The 25024-nt window shown below is 42.8% G+C and overlaps 1 protein-coding gene across 4 annotated transcripts in view; it reads right to left on the bottom strand.

Annotated features, from left to right (window-relative positions):
• Positions 1-25024, bottom strand: part of LOC140906575 (uncharacterized) — a 56341-nt gene that overhangs the window by 9287 nt on the left and 22030 nt on the right. For 2 of the 4 annotated variants that reach the window (XM_073330742.2, XM_073330744.2), the window contains 2 exons: positions 10801-10915; positions 9373-9557 (listed from right to left, as the gene is read on the bottom strand). In XM_073330742.2, coding sequence (XP_073186843.1) covers positions 9373-9557; positions 10801-10915 — 300 coding nt within the window. Of the gene's footprint in view, positions 1-3833; positions 3997-5217; positions 5379-9372; positions 9558-10800; positions 10916-25024 lie in introns of those variants that run through there. The other 2 variants (XR_012157155.2, XM_073330743.2) reach the window with 2 other exon arrangements.

Here is a 25024-nt window from a genome sequence, read left to right as displayed (position 1 = left end):
CAAGGTCTGGATAGTCCCAGAATTGTACGGCTGTTTGCACATGGGGGACACTTTCATATGTGCAAGTGCAACATCTTACAGACATAGTTGCTGCCATGTGGGTTCACTTTGGAGGAAACGGCCTCCAAATTGTACAGTATGGCTGACACACAGGGATGTTGGTAAAGTAAAAACTGCCTATGCTGGTGATGACCAGTATTGTGTGGTGGCTGAAGAGGCCCCCACCTGGTATGGACTCAGAGAATGTTATTTTAATTCGTCTATACTCTGTTTCACATCTAAATTTCCTGTGGTGATAAATGGAAAGATTTTGTATATATTGTACCATATTTTCGTAATGTTTTTAAAATAAAAGCAATGTTAAAATTACCAAAGGATACTTTAAAGACAAAGTTTATTAGGTGGGATTACACCCTGGGGAGTCTGCCAGAGAATGTGTGATTGCACCCCCAGTTTGTACTTTGAGCCTAATATTAATGGTGGGTCAAATGATCACAACTACTGTGGTCTTGCAGATGTGTTGCTGGTTGGTAAACGTGAAAAAGCACAGAGAATGGAGTAAGATATGAATGAAACAAATACTAACATAAAAACCAAGAAAATAAAAGGAGTGGAAATGTAGGCCTGGCTTTGACATAAGTAACTGGCCTCATTTCTTAGTGGGCATGATTGGGAAGGTGAATGGAAGGTTACATAGTAAATAGGGGCTTGACAGGGCGTATGCTGGAATCAGAATGTCTGTGCTAGCTAAGATAAGGAGGAAGCACCGTGGTGCTTGGGACAATGGATGAGATATAAACCCAAATGTGAAGATCAGGTTATACATGAGTGCATGGATACAGCATGCTGTACAGCAAGTGGTTCTCAACCTATTTACCATTTACCAAAAAAAACCTATTTACCGGAGATGCCCGGAGCATCATAAGTGCTCTGTGCAGTCGACGCCGCTGAGAGCGATCTAGCAGGTGACTGGGTTTTTTTGGTCTGCTCTCATTGAGGTGGTGAAGCTGGCCATTTTTTAACTGGCTTCTTAGATTTTGGGGACCTCGGTGATGAAGGGACTGCGAACCTTTGTCAGGAAAGTCCTTCTTGTCTCGGGTTGGAGGCTGGTCTCAATGATTTTTTCAGTAATATAAGTTTCAGCCTCCAGGCCCTATCTCTTCATGCCCTAGCTTTTAATTAAGAGCAATGGGCACATTTCGGGGGAACATGAGATTCTCCCGGACACACTGAGTGTGTCCATCAGACTGGGATCGCCTCTCTGCAGGTCGAACATCTTTTAAAACCCAGCAAATCAGGCATTCCGAAATAAACTTGCTATGGGGAAAGCTAAGGAAAAACATTTTTTTTTTAAACAGGCAAAGCTAAACTGAAGCCCAAATTATCTAAATACTAAACTTTCTAACTATCTAAGACTTATCTAACAAATGAGAGTTTTTCAGCGGGACTGCTGAGCTCCGTCTCAGGCCGGGGGTGGTTGAGAAAGAACTGAGTGCTCCCGGTTGCACGTGCTATACTTCAAGTGCCGACAGCTGCAAAACTCTGAGCGAAGGCGCAGGGATGCACCATTACCTGGAGTGGAGCACCCATAGGGGGACACATCTCGTAGAACCTCAGTTACTGCACAAGGTGAGTAACTTTCCCTTCTCACCCTATTTACCGTTGTAGGCTGCATCCAATACTACCTGTATGGCCCTGAGGATTTCACATGGGCCGCAGCTCTGTGCAGATTGGGCTGCAGGTTGAGAATCACTGCTGTACGGGGATTGGTTCCTACAAAGTAACCAAGCCAATCGCAAAACCTGTGATGCAATGTAATGTGTAAATGTATACAAAGGAAGAGGTTTTCTGAGTAACTTTGGATGTGTGGTTCGCACTATATCCACCCCCTACACTTCAGTCTGATCAATTCTGTAGTTTTGCTGTATGCCACCTAAAGATTCCTAAGGAAGAAATCTGGAGTCAAACTGAGGTTTGGGGAATCCTAGTTGGAAAAGGTTTCAGAATAACAGCCGTGTTAGTCTGTATTTGCAAAAAGAAAAGGAGTATGCCTACAGACAGCCCCGCAACCTGAAGCAAATACTCACCAACAACCACATACCACACAACAGAACCACTAACCCAGGAACTTATCCTTGCAACAAAGCCCGTTGCCAACTGTGCCCACATATCTATTCAGGGGACACCATCACAGGGCCTAACAACATCAGCCACACTATCAGAGGCTCGTTCACCTGCACATCCACCAATGTGATATATGCCATCATGTGCCAGCAATGCCCCTCTGCCATGTACATTGGTCAAACTGGACAGTCTCTACGTAAAAGAATAAATGGACACAAATCAGATGTCAAGAATTATAACATTCATAAACTAGTCGGAGAACACTTCAATCTCTCCGGTCACGCAATCACAGACATGAAGGTCGCTATCTTAAAACAAAAAAACTTCAAATCCAGACTCCAGTGAGAAACTGCTGAATTGGAATTCATTTGCAAATTGGATACTATTAATTTAGGCTTAAATAGAGACTGGGAGTGGCTAAGTCATTATGCAAGGTAGCCTATTTCCCCTTGTTTTTTCCTACCCCCCCCCCCAGATGTTCTGGTTAAACTTGGATTTAAACTTGGAGAGTGGTCAGTTTGGATGAGCTATTGCCAGCAGGAGAGTGAGTTTGTGTGTGTGTGTGTGTCCCCGGGAAAAAAAACGGGGGGGGGGTGAGAGAGCCTGGATTTGTGCTGGACATGGCCCACCTTGATTATCATGCACATTGTAGGGAGAGTGGTCACTTTGGATGAGCTATTACCAGCAGGAGAGTGAGTTTGTGTGTGTATGGGGATGGGGGGTGAGAGAACCTGGATTTGTGCTGGAAATGGCCCACCTTGATTATCATGCACATTGTAGGGAGAGTGGTCACTTTGGATGAGCTATTACCAGCAGGAGAGTGAGTTTGTGTGTGTGTTTTCTGGAGGGGGGTGAGGGGGTGAGAGAACCTGGATTTGTGCAGGAAATGACCCAACTTGATGATCACTTTAGATAAGCTATTACCAGCAGGACAGTGGGGTGGGAGGAGGTATTGTTTCATGTTCTCTGTGTGTATATAAAGTCTGCTGCAGTTTCCACGGTATGCATCCGATGAAGTGAGCTGTAGCTCACAAAAGCTCATGCTCAAATAAATTGGTTAGTCTCTAAGATGCCACAAGTACTCCTTTTCTAGTTGGAAAAAGGTCTTGCAGGGAATCCAACACCCTGTCCCAAGTGAGACTGCTATGCACAACTTCAGTACTAGTGAGCATAGTACAGAGTAGCACAATGTATAGTTGTGGAGGGAAAACACATCTGCAGCGTAGCAACTCCAGGAAGGAGGGTTATGCTTATTGGGTCCAGCTGATTTAAAAGCCACAAGATGTACAAAGAGACTTTTTTTTAAAAGACTTTTTAAAAAACAGTTCTTAAAACTGTAAGGGTAGTCATTGTCTTCTACTTGCTGTTGAATGGCTTTCTTCTAGTGTATGTGTAATGCATCTGATGAAGTGAGCTGTAGCTCATGGAAGCTTATGCTCAAATAAATTTGTTAGCCTCTAAGGTGCCACAAGTCCTCCTTTTCTTTTTGCGAATACAGACTAACACGGCTGCTACTCTGAAACCTGTACATGTAATGTGCCTCGGGTAGCATGTGACCAGGATGCATCACGAATTTGGTGCTCTGGTTGGATCTTTAGTTTCCCCGGCTTGGGCTGGGTACTGACAGGGAGTACAACATGAATGCTGATCCATGCCTCCCCATGGCCTTATTTAAAATAAACCATAAAAAAAAAAAAACAACAACTTACTCTATCCAGCTGCCTGGTGGCTTCCAGAACTTGAGACTGTAAGAGGCCATTTTGTTTTGTCAGATATCCACAGTCTTCTGCCATTTTGTTACGTAAATATTTATCCTTATCAGCAGAAAGTTCTTTTTCTTTAAGCTGCTGTCGTAGTTTTTCAGCTTCCTCACTAAATAAAAATAGTTCCAACTTTAGCCCCAAATCCAATATTGCTGATTACATTTTATAAGGAGCAATCTTCCTGTAGTATTTTTACTGACTTTAAAGTTTGATCTAAATTGCAGTGATCCCATTTTCTGTGAAAAAGGATAGGCAGTTTGCAGTTCATAGACTTTTCTGTTTGTAGGACTACAATTTTTGTAAGACTAACTTGTGCCTCATGGGTTGATTTGATGCTTTGGTAATGTTTGTAAAAAGACCAGCTTGTTTTTCTAATCCATTTATACTGTTCCTGAGCTGTCCTGCCTCTTGTGCTGCTGTTCTCAGACCTACGGGGTCCAATTCTAAGCTTGATTAAAAGATTAGTTTAAAAAAAAAAAACACCACCTTTTACTTTCTCAATTTGAACCAGTCTGGTGGTGGTCAAGAATTGCCATGATAGAATGTCTCTGGCCATTTAATAAGATCATTTACCATCTGAAATAAATGATATCCGCGCACCACCCTCATGAATCCCTCTAGCCAAAGCATCTTGGAGTTGTACAACAGAATCAGAGCAAGTGACACCAAGATTCTTAATCGGATTCACTCCAAACAAATCCAACACATGAGGACACAATAGAGAAGAGTGAGCTTCCTATCTCCCGTATACAAACCTCAGTCTTCCCAGGATTGAAGACAACAAACGGAGGCCCGTATTCTCTGGAACTGACCACTGTAGAGACGGTCATAACATCAGCCCCATATATCAGGCAGTTACTTGGTGTGTGGTGGAAGCCTAGCTCTTCTGGGACTAAGCCAGGGAGACACATGGATAGTCTCCATCTCATGCCCCAGATATACCTCATGTGCCCCTATTGCCCAAACCGCCACCATAATTTACAACTCCATGAGAGTCTCAATATAAAGAATAGGCGACTTTCCTCACACTCCTATGAAGTCAATGTGGGGAAGCTTAAATTGTTCTGGGTGATGCTATGCCTGGATAAACACAGGTTTTTATTGACACTATTATAAAATTGTCTTGAATGCCAAATTCACTTTTTTTTAAAATGCCCCCAAATATAACATGCTCTCCACATGTTCCATTATGTCAGTTTTACTAGCACCAAGGGCCCTGTTGCCACTGGAAATTCCAGATGCTCAGTGCCTCCAAAGAATGCCCCCCTCCCCCCCCAAATTAGCTACTGAAATAAGTAAATCACAAGCTCTGATGTAGAATTGCAGATGTCCCTACCGAAGTTCTTTAGCAATATGCTGCTCCATGGACTGGGAGCTAGTGAAGTATTTCTCCTCCAGCTGATGGAGCAAAGCCTGCACTCTTACGCATTCTGATCTATTTTCCACAAGCTTTGCTTCCATACTCTGGTGTTGCTGAATCTGCCGGTGGAGCTGAACATAACCATGTAGAGATTAAAGACCCCGTGAGCATGGAAACCTGCCTTTCCCAATTTTTTCCCCTTTACCGTAATGTTGGAAGCACCGGCCCTATTTCTGGGAAGGAAAAGGGGCTCTCTGAATAGTTGTTAGCTCCAGCTGTGAGCACTCTGTAGGCCACCGATGCTGTGGATCATGGACAGATCATCCTTTTCTTTTAATCGTTACGTGCAAGAGGGTCACAAAACACTCTTCTATACTAACATGGGGGTCATGGTATGGGGAAGGCTGAGAACCACTGCTCTAGGGTTTGCTAGACCATTTTCATTTCTCCAATGGGGATAATACTTAACTATTCTACTTCACAGGGTAGTGTGAGGCTCGTATTCATCAAAGTACTTTGAGATTCCCTTATGGAAATCACACTAAGTGCAAAAGCAGTATTCCCCACTTGAGAAGTGTTCTAGATAGGGTGCCGAATGCCCAACAGAAATGGGGCCTCTGCTAGTGTAAATGTCTGTTCTCCACTGCTGTGTGCTGACCGTGAGCTCTCTGCTGTAGTTGTAAAGTCTGAGCATCTTGAAGAACCATGATGTCTCCTCCTTATCTTAGTATTGGGATAGAGAACAGTTTAGGTTTGCCATTTTTCCTCTTCCTCCTGTTCTACAGAAGCCTCCAGAGGAGATTTTCAGTGGCCCTAAGGGAGTTGGGTACCCAAATCCCATTGTCTTTGTTTCATTTGAACCAGGCGGTATATTTACCTGTGTTTTTTCCTAAGCTACCTTCATCTCCAGAGAAGCAGCGTCTCCATACCTTAAATGTCAGGCAAAGGCTAGCCTTTTATCTGGACAGGACTAAACCGTTTTGTGCTTTGCCTGGTTTGTGTTTGTCATATGTGGACCATATGAAGGGTCAAACGGTCTCTTCACAGACAATCTCCAAATGGATAACATCCTGCACCAAGACAGTATATGAAATGGCCTCAGCTATGCCCCCTCTGCAGGTGCAAGCTCATTCAACAGTTTTGATAAATCTGTGTACCTAAAGGAGTGTCTCTGTATTTCACATGGTGTTCAGAAGCAACATATTATCCAGTTTTTTCTCAAACATATATTTAAATTGAGTGCTGTTTTAGAACCTTCTTTGTATCTCCTAAGGGTGAAATTGAGAAGAAGCACTGACAGATTTCTGTGCTCTCTAGACAGACAGGGTCAATTTTAACTCTCTGGCGTAAGCTTTATACAGGTAGATATCTATGGACTTCAGTAAGGCTGCAGGTATTTACAACAAAACTGAATTTGGTGAAATAACTCATTTTTAATCTCTCTTCCTGTTTATCTGGTTGCTGGGATTGTGGCTGAGAAAGGATTGTATATTCCCAGACCCACACTTCCCCTGTATAAGAATAGTATTCAGGCAAAAACTAGAGCCATCTGTATGTGTGGGGTGGGTTGTTACATTTTGTGTGTTCTCTGCTACTGGGAAGCCAGAAATAATAGTTTAGTTTTTCCTCCCACACTTGAATATAGACTAAATATTATCCTGAGTTTAAATTGATGCTGATCAGAACTTCCTGAACTTTGACAGAATAGGTAAAAAATTAAAAAACATTTCTCTCAGCTCTTGTCTAACTATATGAAACAATTTTTTGCAGCAGAAAACCAAGATAAGTAATATGGGGAATTGTGCCACAATGGATTTTTCCCAAACAATATTCCCTAAAAATGTAATGGCACATACTCATGTAATTCCTTAGCAACAGCATTTTGTGTCATGTCCTATGAAATGAAATGCAGTATTGTGATATTCCAAACTGCAGGTAGCAATCCATAAGTGAACTGTGACAAAGTGAAGCCAACAACCAGCTTGCACGGGACAGCCACAAATGAGGTGTTCTAAAGAGCTTTCAGTTCACTGATAAGAAATGTTTAAAAAAAGTGTGGCAGGACACTTATGTTTGCAATACAAAAATGTTCAAAAAATCTTTTCATTAAGAATGGGAATAATCCTTTTGCAAAGACTTTTGTTAATTGTTTTTCCTTTTCTCCCCCCTCCCCCCAAGCATCTCTATCCTTCATGGTTGGTGGTTGGCAGCAGCTAACAGACCACTTTCCCCATTTAGCTATTCACTGAAGTTTAGCTAAATTACAGCAAGTCATTGGATTTTTTGTTCTGGACTGTCAATGACAGACCTGCAATTCAGCAGGAAGAGAGTAGAGGCCTGTTTAATTTGGCAGACAAAGGCAGAACAAGATCCAATGGCTGAAAGCTGAGGTTCAAATTCAGACTAGAAACAAGGCGTAATCTTTTACAAGGAGGGTAATTAGCCATTGGAACAACTTAATGATGTAGTGGATTCTCCATCACATGAAGACATAAATCAAGGTTGGATATCTTTCTAAAAGGTAAGGTCTAGCTGAACCAGAAATTATATAGAAAACCCTTGGTGAAATTCTATCACCTGAATTAGGCAAGAGTCAGACTAGAATTTGACTTGAAAATCTATGAATTTCTGAGTAATGGTGTAGTGTACGTGGCTATTCGTTTCCAGTGACTTCACTTGAAGGGTGAATAGTATTATTTTTTTAAATGTAAACTGACCCAATTTCAAATGGTTGAGAGAAATGTCTGCCAGGGAATTGTCAATAAATATTGTGGATTGTTACTCCGTGTTGTGACTTTTATATGGGCAGATCTGTATAGTGTGGGAGTAGAGGTAGCGACTCATTTTCTACAGCTGCGGAATCTGATGCAGAAGTATGCTTCAAAATAAAAACATTTTAACAAAAAAATGAACAAATCCTACACATGAACCACTGCAGGAGTCTGCAAACAGGCAGCATAAAAGCTGTGAGCTGTCTCACTTGTATTTAATGTGATGTTAACACTTAAGCCTAACAATGACCATTTAAAACTCCCATATGAATTAGCCCTAACTTAAATAATCAAGGTAATCCAGACTAAGTGACTAATCCAATTCTAATGTGGCTCTTTATCTAGCTATCGTGTCTATGTGGCCAAACTTTCCTTTATTTTGTTTGTTTTTTCTTTTTGTTTGTGTACTAGTACAGAGTCCCTGCTCTCAGGGTTACTCTCTGCATCTAAAGATTCCTAAATAACTGCTAGATAAGGGAGACCTTATTTCATTCCAAATTCTTCACTCTAATTTTTAGAACTCTTGATTAAATCCAGTCTGTCTGACCTGAATCCTGATTAACCAGAAGCAGACCTACACTGTGAAGTTGTTGACTTCAGCATATGGACCCTGATTCAAATCCCTTATATGCATACTTAAAATTAAGCATGTGGTTTAAGGGCTTTACTGAATCGTGGCCATAAAGACTAAAAATCAAGGAAGCTGATGGACCCAGTCTGCACGTCTTTGATTATGCCAAACTGTTAGAATATAGAATATCAGGGTTGGAAAGGACCTCAGGAGGTCATCTAGTCCAACCCCTTTGCTCAAAGCAGGACCAATCCCCAATTTTTGCCCCAGATCCCTAAATGGCCCCCTCAAAGATTGAACTCACGACCCTCGGTTTCGCAGGCCAATGCTCAAACCACTGAGCTATCCCTCCCCCCCCAGCAGGATTTAGTGCACAGAGACTTAGATGCTGAAATTCTGATTGTCTGTCTATTATCTGGAGAACTGTCCAGCAGGCTTTGAAGTCCTCCTGAGATGATGCTCATGATGATCTCAACTCCCGATTGTCAAAGTTTTGGGTGTTCCTTGACACTTTCAAGTGTACACTAAGACTTTGATATTTGGGGGAAAATTCCGATAGTAAGAAATTTAGATCTAATTATACTGTGTGGATGTCTTTGAAAGGGAATGGTGAAAGCTTGCCCTCCTACAAGTACTTTCAAAGTAGGCCAGATGGGGTGGGGGGACCATCCTGCAGGAGTGGATTGGATGATTTAACAGATATTCCCCATTTCTAACGTCTAAACATCTGAGAGTCTGATGTATACATTTAATTATGAAAAGGGGTATTTAGCTATTACTTACTTGGTTTTCCAAATGGTGGAGATTATGCTCTCTTTCTTTTATGGAATTCATGGCCCTCTGTAGCTCTTGCTGGACTCCTAGTAGTTCTGCTTCTTTGTGTGAAATGTCCTGAATGACAATCTCAGCAAGATTCTTCAGCTTTATAACATCCTCCATTAATAATAGCTTTTCTCTAGTATTGGCATCTGTGTGAAATCACCAGTCTTTCAGATGCTAGTTCCATAAACTAAAATCCGTATCCTTCAGTCTGCACACTGAGTTCTGAAACTGCTTAGTGGGATGCTCAAGGGACTAGTGGTTAAAAAACCAGAAGATTACAGAACGTTTCGATCTAGAATGGGCCTGTTTTACTATGACATACTATAGACCAGGGGTTCTCAAACTGGGGGTTGGGACCCCTTTGGGGGGTCATGAGGTTATTACATGGGGGGTCGTGAGCTGTCAGCCCCCACCCTAAACCCCACTTTGCCTCCAGCATTTATAATGGCGTTAAATATACTAAAAAGTGTTTTTAATTTATAAGGGGGGTTGCACTCAGAGGCTTGCTGTGTGTACAAAAGTTTGAGAACCACTGCTATAGACTGTGTTAAATAATAATTTAACCATCACCACCGTTACTTTTTTAAAAAAACATAGTCACTATTAAGACTGTAATGAACTATTTCTCTTATGCATGGAATGAACTCTCAAACTGCCACTCTTCTTATTAAAATCCCTCCTAAAAATCCTCTTTCATATTACCTAAAAGAAGACAGCAAACTTCATCAGTCTGGCCAAGGAGGTATATGGAACCAGCAAGATATGCATGTGCCAAAACCAAGTAACCATGAGATTCTATTCCTTATCCTTCACCCCTTTCGACAAAAGGCTTGTCAGCAGTGAGAACATGTACCCATTGCAGACAACACATGTCCGCAAATGGCTGAACTTAGCTGGTGCTCAACACGCTTAACTGGAAGTAGTTAAAATCTCCAGTTACTAAATAAAAGTAATCAGCATGATGAAATGGAAATAGCTGCTGCTTTTAACTGTGGTCTCTAAAAATGTTGCTAATCGTGGGTTAATTGTCTGTATCTGTGGTTACAACATTTTCCACACCAGCTCAACTGCACCTGTTACCAGAGACAGATAGATCTCCTGGTATAGCCAAGGCAATATTGTTTGTTATGCTCACTAGCTGTCATGCGTTTGATTAGATGCCTTGCCTTTTTCCTTCTGTACACATCTAGTACAATTTTGGTTTTTGTGAAAGCTTTTTCTATGACAGACTACTTTCAAATATTCCAAAATAACCCTCTGGTATTTCCACTTCATCCTATTTTATTTAACATATTCATTCATATACATAATTTGTCCAGGATAGGTATGTATTTTTCTCTAGGATGAGCTATTGGATAAGTACCACACATGGGAATCATCCTTTACTACCTGATAGAGTTTGCAGATGTTTATGCATGGCTTGGTTTTCTGCATCAAAAAACTTGGTGCTGTTCTCTTTCTTTCCAAGTTCCAGCTGAGCAGTATTTATTTCTGACTGTAATTCCTACAAATAGGAATAATTAAGAATAAGAATTTTTATGTGCTGCTGTTTGACGATAACATAAATGTACTAATCTTGAGGGTGCTGAAAGGGTTCCGTATTTATACTAGGAAAAATAGGCAAGGGTTAAAAAGTGAGAAACAAAGCAAGGAAAAAGGCCCTAGGCTGTGCAAAATAGGTAAGTATTAAATTACAATTAAAGACTCCACTCTTATTGGATCCATTCTTTACTCCCACGCTCACAAAGAATTCTAGTGCAGGAGCAGGCAAACTTTTTGGCTTGAGGGCCACATTGGGTTTCCAAAATTGTATGGAGGGCTGGTTGGGGGGGGCTGTGCCAAACAACCAGGTGTGGCCCTCCCTGCTCACCCCCTGATAGCCTCCCCCTCCCCCCCGGGACTCCTGCCCCATTCACCCCTGACTGCCTCCTGCAGACCATCCAACCCCTCCTCTCCTTCCTGACTGCCCCCCGGGACCCCTGCTCCCATTCAACCCCCCCATTTCCTGCCTTCTGACCACCCCGACCCCTATCCACACCCTGGCCCCAACCACCTCCCCGAACTCCCCTGCCTTCTATCCAACCCCCCACTTGCCCTCTTACGCGCTGTCTAGAGCACCGGTGGCTGACCGTGCTACAGCCGTGCTGCCCAGAGCACCAGGATAGGCAGCCATGCCGCCTGGCTGGAGTCAGCCATGCCACCGCACAGCACAGAGCACCGGGTCAGGCCGGGCTCTGCAGCTGCGCTGCCCCAGGCAAAGCTCGCAGCCCCGACGCCCAGAGCATTGTGCCGGCGGTGCAGTGAGCTGAGGCTGCGGGGAAGGGGGAACAGCAAGGGAGGGGTCGGGGGTGAGTCTCCTGGGCTGAGAGCTCAGAGGCCAGGCAGGAGGGTCCATCTGACCCCCATCGTTTGCCCACCTCTGCCGTAATGGGATTCCTAAATACAAAGTGTACCAGCCATTTGTGAGCAGGCATGGCCGCTACAGGTTTGGCAATACTCTTGCTTCCCAGGAAATGTTCACTTAATGCTGGCCTTCAAGTAGGATTCCTTCAGACTTATGTGGATACTTCCCTTATAATTAAGTTCTTATTCTGTGCACACCCATCAAGGTGCCTGTTGTGTTTGAGGGAAGCTTGTGTATCCCCTGCTCTTGGGTTTATTATACTGTACAGTATAAAAAACAGGGTCCCATTTAATTGCCCACAAACTCAACAAAACTGAAGCTAACAAGAAACTTAAATCACTTAACCACACACAGTCAGCAGCTGGCCACAATACCAATCAGCCTTCCTGTTTTGTAATGAAAACAAGTCTGTACAAATGCCAACTTTCTTTCAGGAAAATACAGAAATACCTATGCTATATATGTAGCTGTATGCATTCATATACCTACTAATCTCTTGTCAAATCACTGATGTCACTTTTGCCTGTAAAATGCTTCATAAAGAAAAATCCACGCGTGCACATAAGGAAGTCCTTCAGTAAGTTTCTTCCAGAAGCTGGGATAGACCGTAACAGCGAGATCCTCCAGTGATGGTGATTTCATTGCACCAGTCCATTATATTGTTAAAATTTGAAAAGAGTATCTGGTGCCTTTCATGGTGCACAACCTCTGCAAACTGAAGTTGCAGTCATTAGGGCCTCAGTCCCACAAAGGACCCATGACTTCACTGGGACAATTCAGGGGCATTAGGGCCTGTCTGTGTGGCTCCCTTTGCTGGAGTGGAGATTGAAACTGATGGTCACTGGGGTGCTTTGTTCAGTTTTCTCCAGGAACTTGAACTTAGTGTCAGATAATACTGCTTTGCGATTGGTAGGGAAAACAGAAGACAATGGTTATTGCTCCTTGGTTTTCATACAGTAAATCTATAAGTGTAATTTGTTTTTCTTTTGGATTTGGTGGTAAACAGATGAATGTCTAATGACAAGACAAAGGCGAAGCTATTGATGAGCCAGTGCATATTTTAAATGGTTTACAGCTTGGATTGTGTGGAACAGAAGGACATATAACACAGACTTCAACATAAGCATTTTAGTTCTGTCCTCAGTTGCACTTGAAAAGCAATGGAATTGCATGGGGGTAACGGAGGCCAGAACTTGGTTTTGTAGATAAATTCCCACTTGTCACTGTAAGGAAATGGGGGTCAAAACAAGCCCTCTATAAATGCTCATACTAAACCACTAAAATCTTTTTGCACTCTTGTTTAAGGGCCCGATGCCCTGAATCCTGATCCTTTTCTCTCTCATTAGCTTCAGTGGGAGTTGGAGTCTGCATAGGTTGCCAGCACCTTGTAGGATCAAATTCTAAGTGGAATATAGAAGATGGGGGCGGGGGGGGGGATGAATGGCAGTGGTAGGCGTCTGCAAACATTAGCTTCTATTGAAAATTGTATTTCTCACTAATAGCCAACAAACTAAATGGGAGAAATCCGTGTGGCATTTGTAAGATTTTTTTTTTTCTCTTCTGGTTAGAACCAGAAAGGTATCACAGCTGGTTACGCAGAAATACCCAAATCCATATATTTTTTATACGTAGCCGGAAGCACGAAACATTCCTTTAATGTTCTCTTCAAGTTGAACTGTTCTTCACACAGCTGTAGCAAGTTGCTTAGGGCAGGTCTACGTTTCAAAAGCTGCAGCCGCGCCACTGCAGAGCTTCAGTGAAGACGCTCCTATGCCAATGGGAGAGCGTCTCCTGTTGGGGTAGTAATCCACCTCCTCAAGAGGCAGTAGCTATGTTGACAGGAAAAGCCCTCCCGTCAACACAGTGTTGTCTATGCCAGGAATTAGGTTGGTATAGCAAGTTGCTGCAGGGTGTGAATTTTTCACACTCCTGAGTGATGTAGTTATACTAAGTTTGTAGTGTAGACCTGGTCTTAGAACCATACAGCACCCAGGCCTTCTCCTCTAAGTATGTTAAGTGACAAATCTTTGATTCCAAGGGTTTAATTATCTACCATGTCTTTTACTCTCTAGTAGTGAAAAACCAAGAATTGTTAAAGACTTGTTCGCAGTTACTGATATAATCAGAACCTACTCAGTATGCGGCTGTTGACCTTCTCAAGCCTTGTGACATAGTAAATTATAGCCCAATGGAAAAATTACATGGGAAAGAATGAATGATGCACATGTAAATTGCTTCTCTTCTTGTTTCATGTGAGCAAGCAGATTCCTTCACCTAGAAAATCCTTCTGACAAGTAAATAAACCTCAAGGTACTTTGCGGGCTGGCACAGTTTTATTCCCTTTGTTTTTTCTCATACTTTATTTATGAGCTGCCGAGCTCTTGCAAGGGAAAAACAGTGGCTTTTTCTCTTAATATTAATACCGTATTCGTTATTGGAGGAAATCAGTTTGATTAAGCTAATTAGGATACTCAGCAACTTCTAGTTATGGTACTACAAAATGCAGTATAAACTTAAATATCACTGTCTCCCTTTTCCTGTTCAGGTTATAAAGAAGCATGTTTATCAATAAAGACAAAGGTCAACAGTGTCACTAAATTCAGACTGGGCCTCCAGCCTGCAAATACTTATGCAGATGCAGTCCTATTGATTAATCCATGCATAAAGTTCAGCACATGAAGCAAAAGTGTGCTTTTCATAAGGGAAAGGACTGATGATGTCAGTGCCGCCGTGCTCTAAGAGCTCATGATAATGACAGTTCAAGTTTCAGTTCCAGTTTTTGTTGTAGTTAAATTAAGTACAGTAAGTTAAATCTACTGCACCGATGTGTTTAGAGTACTTGTGTCAGCTGGTATTTCCTGCTGAATATCCTGCCCTAACCTCAAACAAAAAAGTCAATGTTCATGAAATGAAACTGATGCATTTCAAAATAGGAGATTTAAAGGATTTTTGAAGCACTGTACTTTTTAATGAAACTTGTGATGTATCATTTTAACAAATGAAGAGATAACAGGAGTGTGGGTCTTTGCCCCTCTGGACGCAGTCCTTAAGGCTCAGCTCCACAAAAGGCCTTTGGCATTGCAGTGCTGAGTGTGGTAGAGCTAACTTTTAGGTTCCTAGAAAATCACAAGAATAGATTGCAATCCACAAAGCCTGGTTAGGCAGCTCAGCTCCCCATGCGGTGAATGGGGTCCTTAGAATGAGATCAATAACAGCTAGCACACGGGGCGGGGAACTGCTCAAGCTAGCCAAAGGAAGATGGGGATGGATTAATCTTTTGTGGGCCCCAGCGCCTGGATCATGGCCCTGCCCCCTGCTCCACCTGTGCCTTGCCCCAAGACCCTTCCCCTGAGGCTCCACCCTGAGGCCGGGCTCCCACTCAGCCTCTTCTCCCACCCCATCCTCACCCCGGCACAGCCTGCTACTCACAAGGAGGGAGGGGGTGAAGAGCAAGCAGGGGCCAAGCAATGGGCAGGGTCTCGGGGGGAAGAGGTGCCTTGTAAATCTGGTACTGAAGGGAGACACTGGCCACAGGGATATGTGCTAAGCTTGCCCCCTCTCTCAGACAGTGGCCCAAGTCCAGGGCCACACAGAGTTTTGTAGGGTCCCCCACCCTTCCTCCCCAAAAAACCCCAAGCATGCAAAAACACTGAGGGGAGGCCCTGGGGAGGGGTGGAAGGGTTTGAGAGCAAGCCTGCCCTACAGAGGCAACTCCTGCTCCAGGTGTTATAATGCCGCTCAGGTTTGGCCCAGCCACCCCTTCCTCAGGGAGTGGGAGGGTGGCTGGGCCAAACTTGAGTGGCACTACAACCCTGTACATCAGGTCACAATGCCACTCGCTTTGGGGCCTCTCTCAAGCGTGGAGCTTAGGGCAAACTGCTTTTTTGCCTGCCCTCCTCCCTGCCCTTCCCAGGTGACCCTAAGTCCAGGCTGCAGGGAGGCACCTCTCTCTGCTAGTGACCCATGAATGGAAACCCACTGCCTGGAGTTAGGTGCCTTAGACACCTAAGCAGTTTCTTGCGGGAATTAGTTCAGCATCTGCCTCACACCACAGAAAATAGTGGTGGTGGCAGCTAAACCTACCATTTTATCACTCTCAGCCCAGGGATTAGCGTACTCATCTGGGATGTGGGAGACCCAGGTTTGATTCTCCATTCTCTGCCAGAGGAAGAAGAAAGGACTTTAACAGGGGTCTCCCTCCTCTCCCTCTAGCAAAGAGGTGGAAATTGCCTGTAATGTGGGAGACCTGATTCAAGTGCCTTAACCACTAGGCTGCAAGTGACAAGGTAGGCAGTGTCCCTATCTCTTTCTCAGGTGCCCATTTTGAATGAGACCTGATCTAGTAAACGGCCTCTGAGCTTTCCTACTGGACTGGGCCCTGCACACAAGTTAGGTGGCTGAAGCCTGTCTTCCCCGGTATGTGAAAAGCTCTGGGGCTTAACTGAGGAGCTAGGTACTTAGAAAGAGGTAGCAACCAAGGGAACTGTTAGGCCTGGTCTACACTACAGCGTTAGGTCAAAGCAAGGCAGCTTATGTCAACCTAACTATGTAAGTGTCTACACTAAAATTTTACTCCCGCCAACATAACTGCCCCACTCCACTGACTTAATAACTTCTCCTCCACGTGAGGCATAGAGTCAATGTTAGTTAGGTCAACGTAGTGTCAGTGTAGACACTTTGTTGCTTTCATCGACTGTTACTGGCTTTCAGAAGCCATCCCACAATGTCCCATGCTGACAGTGCAATCGGTACAAGTGCTGCCCGTGAGGACACGCACCACTGACACAAAGAGCAAAGTGTAGACACTCACAGATGATTACTGTAATTACTGTGGCAGCTGTATGCTGATGTAAGTTAGGTTGACTACATTTTGTAGTGTAGACATGCACTTAGACTGAAAACTTAGGCATGGAGTGAGCTGAGGCACCTACAGGGTTTGGTGGGAGTTTTGTGGATGGCAGCAGAGCCAAAACTAGGCCTTAGTTACTTAAGCCTGAGACTTAGGTGCCTAAATACCTTGGTGGATCCTGGCCCAAGTGCCCACAGTAGGGAATCCATAAATTTGGCCAATCTGCACCTTTGATCTCTCTACCGCAGTTTTCTCAAATGTAGAATAGGCATAATACATACATTGACAGCTGTCTTGAGATTTAATTAATGTTTGTGAAGTGCTTTGAGACCCTGCAAAGGAAGGCTTTGTACATGGACCAAGTAGTATAATAAAAACTGCTACTGTAAAGAGGTTAAATGATGCAGTGTGGTGGTGCCTGAGGTGATCCAAATCCTCGGGTGGGTTACAAGTGAAACAGTAATAGTCTCCTGCTAGGTCCTCATTTATATCATAAATTCGTGATCATCACACAGTTCGGCACAATTGGCAGAAATGATGGAGCAAGATGCAGGTCTGGAATATCGGAGTATAAGACAAGGTTAGAAGTCAGGAGCTCCTCAGTTCTAACCAGGTCTCTGGCATGGGCTCACTGTATGGCCTTCAGAAAGTCACTTAATCTCTCGTCATCTGTAAAGTGGGGCTAGTTATGCTTACAATCATCTATCTCACTGGGTGGTTGTTGTGAAGATTAACTAGCGTCTGCTAGCTCTCTGTGAAGGTAAAGTGTAGCACTAGCAAATAAGGAGCAGAGATGATGTCGTAGTCCTGCATGGGAAAGTTGGACCAGTGCCTACCTGCACTATGCCTGGCTCAAATCCATTCTTTTCCATTTTTCACTTTCATGATATTCATTCACACATTTTAAAACCAGAAACAAAACAAAAGGCCCTCCTTGTTTTGAAAACAAATCCCAAAAAGTCTCTAACACTTTGGCATCAAGTTCCTTATTTGTTTACTTTAGTGGTGGTTCCATGTTCTACTTCTCTCCATTCTTTTCCTAAGACCTCTAAATTGCCTTTTCTGGTTTTTTCAGACTCAATATTATTTTTCACAGTACTTTTCAGTCTGAGAAAAATCTCATACCATTGCAATTTGTTGTTTCTATAGGTAAATACAACTACATCAGTACTGTATTGGAAGCTATTCTAATCTATCAGGATCTTTTTTCTAAATAGGCTTACGTGAACATTGAAAGAGCCATCCATGATATGTTTATGGAAGTTTCTTATTAAATATGGATTTTCCTACCTTCATGTAGTCTGATTATTTTTATAAGAGGCTGAAAGAGAGATTCTGCCATTGAAAGTTATGGACAGTTCTTGTCAATGTCAGCATCAGCAGTTTACTTTAAATTCGTACACTGTTCCCTGTTTATTTTCATGCTCTCTTCATCTAATTTCCAGGGAAGATGAGAAGATCTCTGTCAAGCTTTCTTACAACTACAATACCCACCTGCAGAAGTAAAGAAACAGATTGATAGAGCCAGAAGAGTTCCCAGAAGTTACCTACTAAGGACAGGCCTAACAAAGAAAATAACAGAACGCCGCTAGCCGTCACCTTCAGCCCCCAACTAAAACCCCTCCAACGCATTATTAAGGATCTACAACCTATCCTAAAGGATGACCCAACACTCTCACAAATCTTGGGAGACAGGCCAGTCCTTGCCTACAGACAGCCCCGCAACCTGAAGCAAATACTCACCAACAACCACATACCACACAACAGAACCACTAACCCAGGAACTTATCCTTGCAACAAAGCCCGTTGCCAATTGTGCCCACATATCTATTCAGGGGACACCATCACAGGGCCTAATAACATCAGCCACACTATCAGAGGCTCGTTCACCTGCACATCCACCAATGTGATATATGCCATCATGTGCCAGCAATGCCCCTCTGCCATATACATTGGTCAAACTGGACAGTCTCTACGTAAAAGAATAAATGGACACAAATCAGATGTCAAGAATTATAACATTCATAAACCAGTCGGAGAACAGTTCAGTCTCTCTGGTCACGCAATCACAGACATGAAGGTCGCTATCTTAAAACAAAAAAACTTCAAATCCAGACTCCAGCGAGAAACTGCTGAATTGGAATTCATTTGCAAATTGGATACTATTAATTTAGGCTTAAATAGAGACTGGGAGTGGCTAAGTCATTATGCAAGGTAGCCTGTTTCCTCTTGTTTTTTCCTACCCCCCCCCCAGATGTTCTGGTTTAACTTGGATTTAAACTTGAAGAGTGGTCAGTTTGGATGAGCTATTACCAGCAGGAGAGTGAATTTGTGTGTGTATGGGGGTGGGGGGGATGTGAGAAAACCTGGATTTGTGCAGGAAATAGCCCAACTTGATTGTCATGCACATTGTGTAAAGAGTTGTCACTTTGGATTGGCTATCACCAGCAGGAGAGTGAATTTGTGGGGGGGGGGGTGGAGGGTGAGAAAACCTGGATTTGTGCTGGAAATGGCCCACCTGATGATCACTTTAGATAAGCTATTACCAGCAGGACAGTGGGGTGGGAGTAGGTATTGTTTCATATTCTCTGTGTATATATAAAGCCTGCTGCAGTTTCCACGATATGCATCTGAGGAAGTGAGCTGTAGCTCACAAAAGCTTATGCTCTAATAAATTGGTTAGTCGCTAAGGTGCCACAAGTACTCCTTTTCTTTTTGCGAATACAGACTAACACGGCTGTTACTCTGAAACCTGCATACAAGTAGGAAGTTGATGTTTCAGACTAAAAAGCAAACTAACTGATGCTGTTTCTCAAAGACAAAAGACAAGCTGATGCCTCTAGCCAGGTGTCATCAATGCTGATGGGCCATCACCTATCAAGGGGCCATTTTTTGTCAAGGAAAACGGGGAGGAACAAACAGATTGGCATCTTAGCAAACAACAGCATAAAACCTTTCCCCCACCAGCCTCCATGTCTCCTTGCTCTCAGCTGGAAAAAACTTTATCTAGGGGTCACTCTCAGGAAAATGCATTTCAAAGGGTGACTTAACCATAAAAGTGAGGGGCAAAACCACCACAAGTTCTCTCTCCCTATCCATCTCTCTTTTTCCAGCTAAGACGACACACCCCAAAAAAAAAAAAAGAAAAAAAGAAAAGAAAAAAAAGCAGCATATAGACTTTGGGAACAGATCCTGGCCTGAGGGTTTGGTTAGCAATGTACTGAAAATATGTGGTAAGGGACTTCACCTTGAACCAAGTCTAGTTTGTTAAGTTTAGAAAGTGTTTTATCTTTATTTTTCTTGTAACCATTTCTGAGTTTAATGCTTCATTACTTGTACTCTATTAAAATCTATATCTTTATTGTTAAATCACTCTGGCTTAACCAGGAGATCTTCAATGATCTGAAACTCAAAAAAGGGTCCTACAAAAAGTGTTAACCAGGTCAAATTACAAAGAATGAATATAAACAAAATGCTTCAAGTGTGCAGGGACAAAATGAGATCAAACTAGCTAGAGACATAAAAGGTAACAAGAAAACATTCTACAAATACATTAAAAGCAAGAATGGAAAATCTATCTTATGAAAGGAGACTGTATTGTTTCTTGACTTTAGCAAAGCTTTTGACACGGTCTCCCACAGTATTCTTGTCAGCAAGTTAAAGAAGTATGGGCTGGATGAATGCACTATAAGGTGGGTAGAAAGTTGGCTAGATTGTCGGGCTCAACGGGTAGTGATCAATGGCTCCATGTCTAGTTGGCAGCCAGTCTCAAGTGGAATGCCCCAGGGGTCGGTCCTGGGGCCGGTTTTGTTCAATATCTTCATAAATGATCTGGAGGATGGTGTGGATTGCACTCTCAGCAAATTTACGGATGATACTAAACTGGGAGGAGTGGTAGATACGCTGGAGGGCAGGGATAGGATACAGAAGGACCTAGACAAATTGGAGGATTGGGCCAAAAGAAATCTGATGAGGTTCAATAAGGATAAGTGCAGGGTCCTGCACTTAGGACGGAAGAACCCAATGCACAGCTACAGACTAGGGACCGAATGGCTAGGCAGCAGTTCTGCAGAAAAGGACCTAGGGGTGACAGTGGACGAGAAGCTGGATATGAGTCAGCAGTGTGCCCTTGTTGCCAAGAAGGCCAATGGCATTTTGGGATGTGTAAGTAGGGGGATAGCGAGCAGATCGAGGAACGTGATTGTCCCCCTCCATTCGACATTGGTGAGGCCTCATCTGGAGTACTGTGTCCAGTTTTGGGCCCCACACTACAAGAAGGATGTGGATAACTTGGAGAGAGTCCAGCGAAGGGCAACAAAAATGATTAGGGGTCTGGAACACATGACTTATGAGGAGAGGCTGAGGGAACTGGTATTGTTTAGTCTGCAGAAGAGAAGAATGAGGGGGGATTTGATAGCTGCTTTCAATTACCTGAGAGGTGGTTCCAGAGAGGATGGTTCTAGACTATTCTCAGTGGTAGAAGAGGACAGGACAAGGAGTAATGGTCTCAAGTTGCAGTGGGGGAGGTTTAGGTTGGATATTAGGAAAAACTTTTTCACTAGGAGGGTGGTGAAACACTGGAATGCCTTACCTAGGGAGGTGGTAGAATCTCCTTCCTTAGAAGTTTTTAAGGTCAGGCTTGACAAAGCCCTGGCTGGGATGATTTAATTGGGGATTGGTCCTGCTTTGAGTAGGGGGTTGGACTAGATGACCTCCTGAGGTCCCTTCCAACCCTGATATTCTATGATTCTATGATTCAAAAAGCTTGGCTTATTTAGCCTAACCAAAAGAAGGTTGAGGGGAGATATGATTGTTCTCTATAAATATATCAGAGGGATAAATACCAGGGAGGGAGAGGAATTATTTAAGCTCAGGACCAATGTGGACACAAGAACAAATGGATATAAACTGGCCATCAGGAAGTTTAGGCTTGAAATTAGACGAAGATTTCTAACTATCAGAGGAGTGAAGTTCTGGAACAGCCTTCCAAGGGAAGCAGTGGGGGCAAAAGACATATCTGGCTTCAAGACTAAGCGCGATACATTTATGGAGGGGATGGTATGATGGGATAGCCTAATTTTGGCAATTAATTGATCTTTGACTATTAGTGGTAAATATGCCAAATAGTCTGTGATGGGATGTTAGATGGGGTAGGATCTGAGTTACTACAGATAATTCTTTCCTGGGTGTCTGGCTGGTGAGTCTTGCCCACATGCTCAGGGTTTAACTGATTGCCATATTTGGAGTTGGGAAGGAATTTCCTCCAGGGCAGACTGGCAAAGGCCCTGAGGGTTCTTCGCCTTCCTCTACAGCGTGGGACACGGGTCACTTGCTGGAAGATTCTCTGCATCTTGAAGTCTTTAAACCATGATCTGAGGACTTCAATAGCTCAGTCATAGATTAGGGGTTTCTTACAGGAGTGGGTGGGTAAGATTCTGTGGCCTGCATTGTGCAGGAGGTCAGACTAGATGATCATAATGGTCCCTTCTGACCTTAAAGTCTATGATTCTATGAAGAGGAAGACCAAGGACAGGTAGGTCCATTACTCGATGAGGGGAGAAAAACAATAACAGAAAATGTGGAAATGACTTTTTTTTGTTTGTTTTCACCAAAAAGGTTAGTAGCGATTGGACATCTTACAGAGTGAATGCCAGTGAAAATGAGGTAGGATCAGATCCTAAAATAGGGAAAGAAGTTAAAAATTACTTAGACAAGTTAGAGGTCTTCAAGTCAGCAGGGCCTGATGAATACATCCTAGAATACTCGTGGAGCTGACTGAGGAGATAGCTGAGCCATTAGCGATTATCTTTGAAAAGTCATGGAAGATGGGAGAGTGTGATTTTGCACTCCATATTTTTATAAAAATATAAGTGTGAATATGATGTAACTGAAATATGCTTTATGCAAAAGGTCTCTTGTAAGGTATCATTACAAAGCTTATAATCTGAGTGTGGTCATTCTATTTGTCTGAATGTATCATTCTTGTATCTGAAACTAGGAATATGAAATATAACTCTGAGGTCCTATTGTAATTATGCAAAGTGTAGGCCATTAATGGTGGTTTGGAATCTTGATGGCCCCCATTAACCAGGACAAATGGTTGTAAATGGCTCTGTTTACTTGTAAGATTTCCTGTATACGTGTGTGCCAGCAAGTGGGTAATGAAGTGTCAGAGGACATGTGATCATGTCACCTGAATTGGAATCCATCTTTAACGTGGTGCTTTTCCATTTAGAAGCAACGGTGGGAACCTAGAGAGAGACAAAGGATTCCCACCTTGTGCCAAAGCTATTAAAGGGAGTGGAACAGAACAAAGGGGGCTGCAGTCATGAGAAATCCCCTAGTTACCACATGAGCTGGAACTAACAAGAACTGAAACAGGGGAAAGGATTGGGCCCAGACTAAGAAGGAGTCTCATCTGTGAAAGAAGCTTATTGGAACATCTCTGAGGATGAGATTTACCTGTATTCAGTTTCTTAATGTATTAGGCTTAGACTTGCATGTTTTTGCTTTATTTTACTTGGTGACTTACTTTGTTCTGTCTGTTATTATTTGAAACCACTTAAATCCTACTTTTTATACTTAATAAAATCACTTTTGTTTATAATTAACCCAGAGTAAGTGATTAATACCTGAGGGAGCAAACAGCTGCTCATATCTCTCTATCAGTGTTATAGGTTCACCTTATGAGTTCTATCAGCTTATGAGTTTACCCTGTATAAACTTTATACAGAGTAAAATGGATTTATTTGGGGTTTGGATCCCATTGGGAGCTGGGTGTCTGGGTGCTGGAGACAGGAATACCTGCTGAGTGTTTTTCAGTTAAAGCCTGCAGCTTTGAGGACATGGTTCAGACCCTGGGTCTGTGCTACAGCTGGCTTGCGTGTCTGGCTCAACACGACAGGGTTCTGGAGTCCCAAGCTGGCAGGGAAAACTGGCTCAGAGGTAGTTTCAGTACATCTGGTGACAGTCCCAAGGGGGTCTCTGTGACCGAACCCATCACAGAGAGATTCCAGAGAACTGGAATAGGGAAAATATAGTGCCCATCTGTAAAAAGGGGTAAAAGGACAACCTGGGGAATTACAGACCAGTCAGCTTAATTTCAGTGCCTGGAAAGATAATGGAGCAAATAATTAAGCAATCAATTTCCAAACACCTAGAAGATAATAAAGTGATAAGTAGCAGTCAGAATGGATTCGTCAAGAACAAATCACGTCAAACCAACCTAATACTTTCTTTGACAGGGTAACAAGCCTTGTGGATAGTGGGAAAGCAATAGATGTGGTATATCTTGACTTTAGGAAGGCTTTTGATACTGTCTCATGTGATCTTCTCATAAACAAACTAGGGAAATACAATCTAGATGGAGCTACTATAAAGTGGGTGCAAAACTGGTTGGAAAACTGTTCCCAGAGAGTGGTTATCAGTGGTTCACAATCAAGCTGGAAGGGTATATTGAGTGACATACTGCAGAGATCAGTTCTGGGTCTGGTTCTGTTCAGTATCTTCATCAATGATTTAGATAATGGCATAGAGAGTACACTTACAAAATTTGTGGCTGATATCAAGCTAGGAAGGTTTACAAATGCTTTGGAGGATAGTATTTAAATTCAAAAAGATCTGGATGACTGGAGAAATGATCTGAAGTAAATAGTAAATGAAGTAAATGAAATTCAATAAGGACAAATGCAAAGTACTCCACTTAGGAAGGAACAATCAGTTGCACACATACAAAATGGAAAATGTCTGCCTAGGAAGGAGTACTGTGGAAAGGGGTCTGGGGGTCAGAGTGGATCACAAGCTAAATATGAGTCAAAACACTGTTGCAAAAAAAGCGAACATCATTCTGGGATGTATCTTTTAAGCAAGACACGAGAAGTAATTCTTCCACTCTACTCTGCACTGATCAGGTCTCAGTTGGAATATTGTGTCCAGTTCTGGGTGCCACATTTCAGGAAAGATGTGGACAAATTAGAGAAAGTCCAGAAAAGAGCAACAAAAATGAGTGAAGGTCTAGAAAACATGAACTATGAGGGAAGATGGAAAAAATGGGTTTGTTTAGTCTGAAGAAGAGAAGACTGAGAGGGGACATAAGTTTTCAAGTACATAAAAGGTTGTTACAAGAGGGAAGGAGGTAAATTACTCTTGTTAACCTCTGAGGATAGGACAAGAAGCAATTGGCTTCAATTGCAGCAAGGCCAGTTTAGGTTGTACTTTAGGAGAAACTTCCTAGTAGGGCTGTCAAGCGATTAAAAAAATTAATCTTGATTAATCGCACTGTTAATAATAGAATACCATTTATTTAAATATTTTTGGATGTTTTCTACATTTCCAAATATATTGATTTCAGTTACAACACA

The sequence above is a fragment of the Lepidochelys kempii genome, chromosome 2 (assembly GCF_965140285.1).
Source record: "Lepidochelys kempii isolate rLepKem1 chromosome 2, rLepKem1.hap1, whole genome shotgun sequence".
NCBI lineage: Eukaryota > Metazoa > Chordata > Testudines > Cheloniidae > Lepidochelys > Lepidochelys kempii.
The sequence above is the reverse complement of the archived record's forward strand: the minus strand, read 5'-3'. Positions and strand labels throughout refer to the sequence as shown.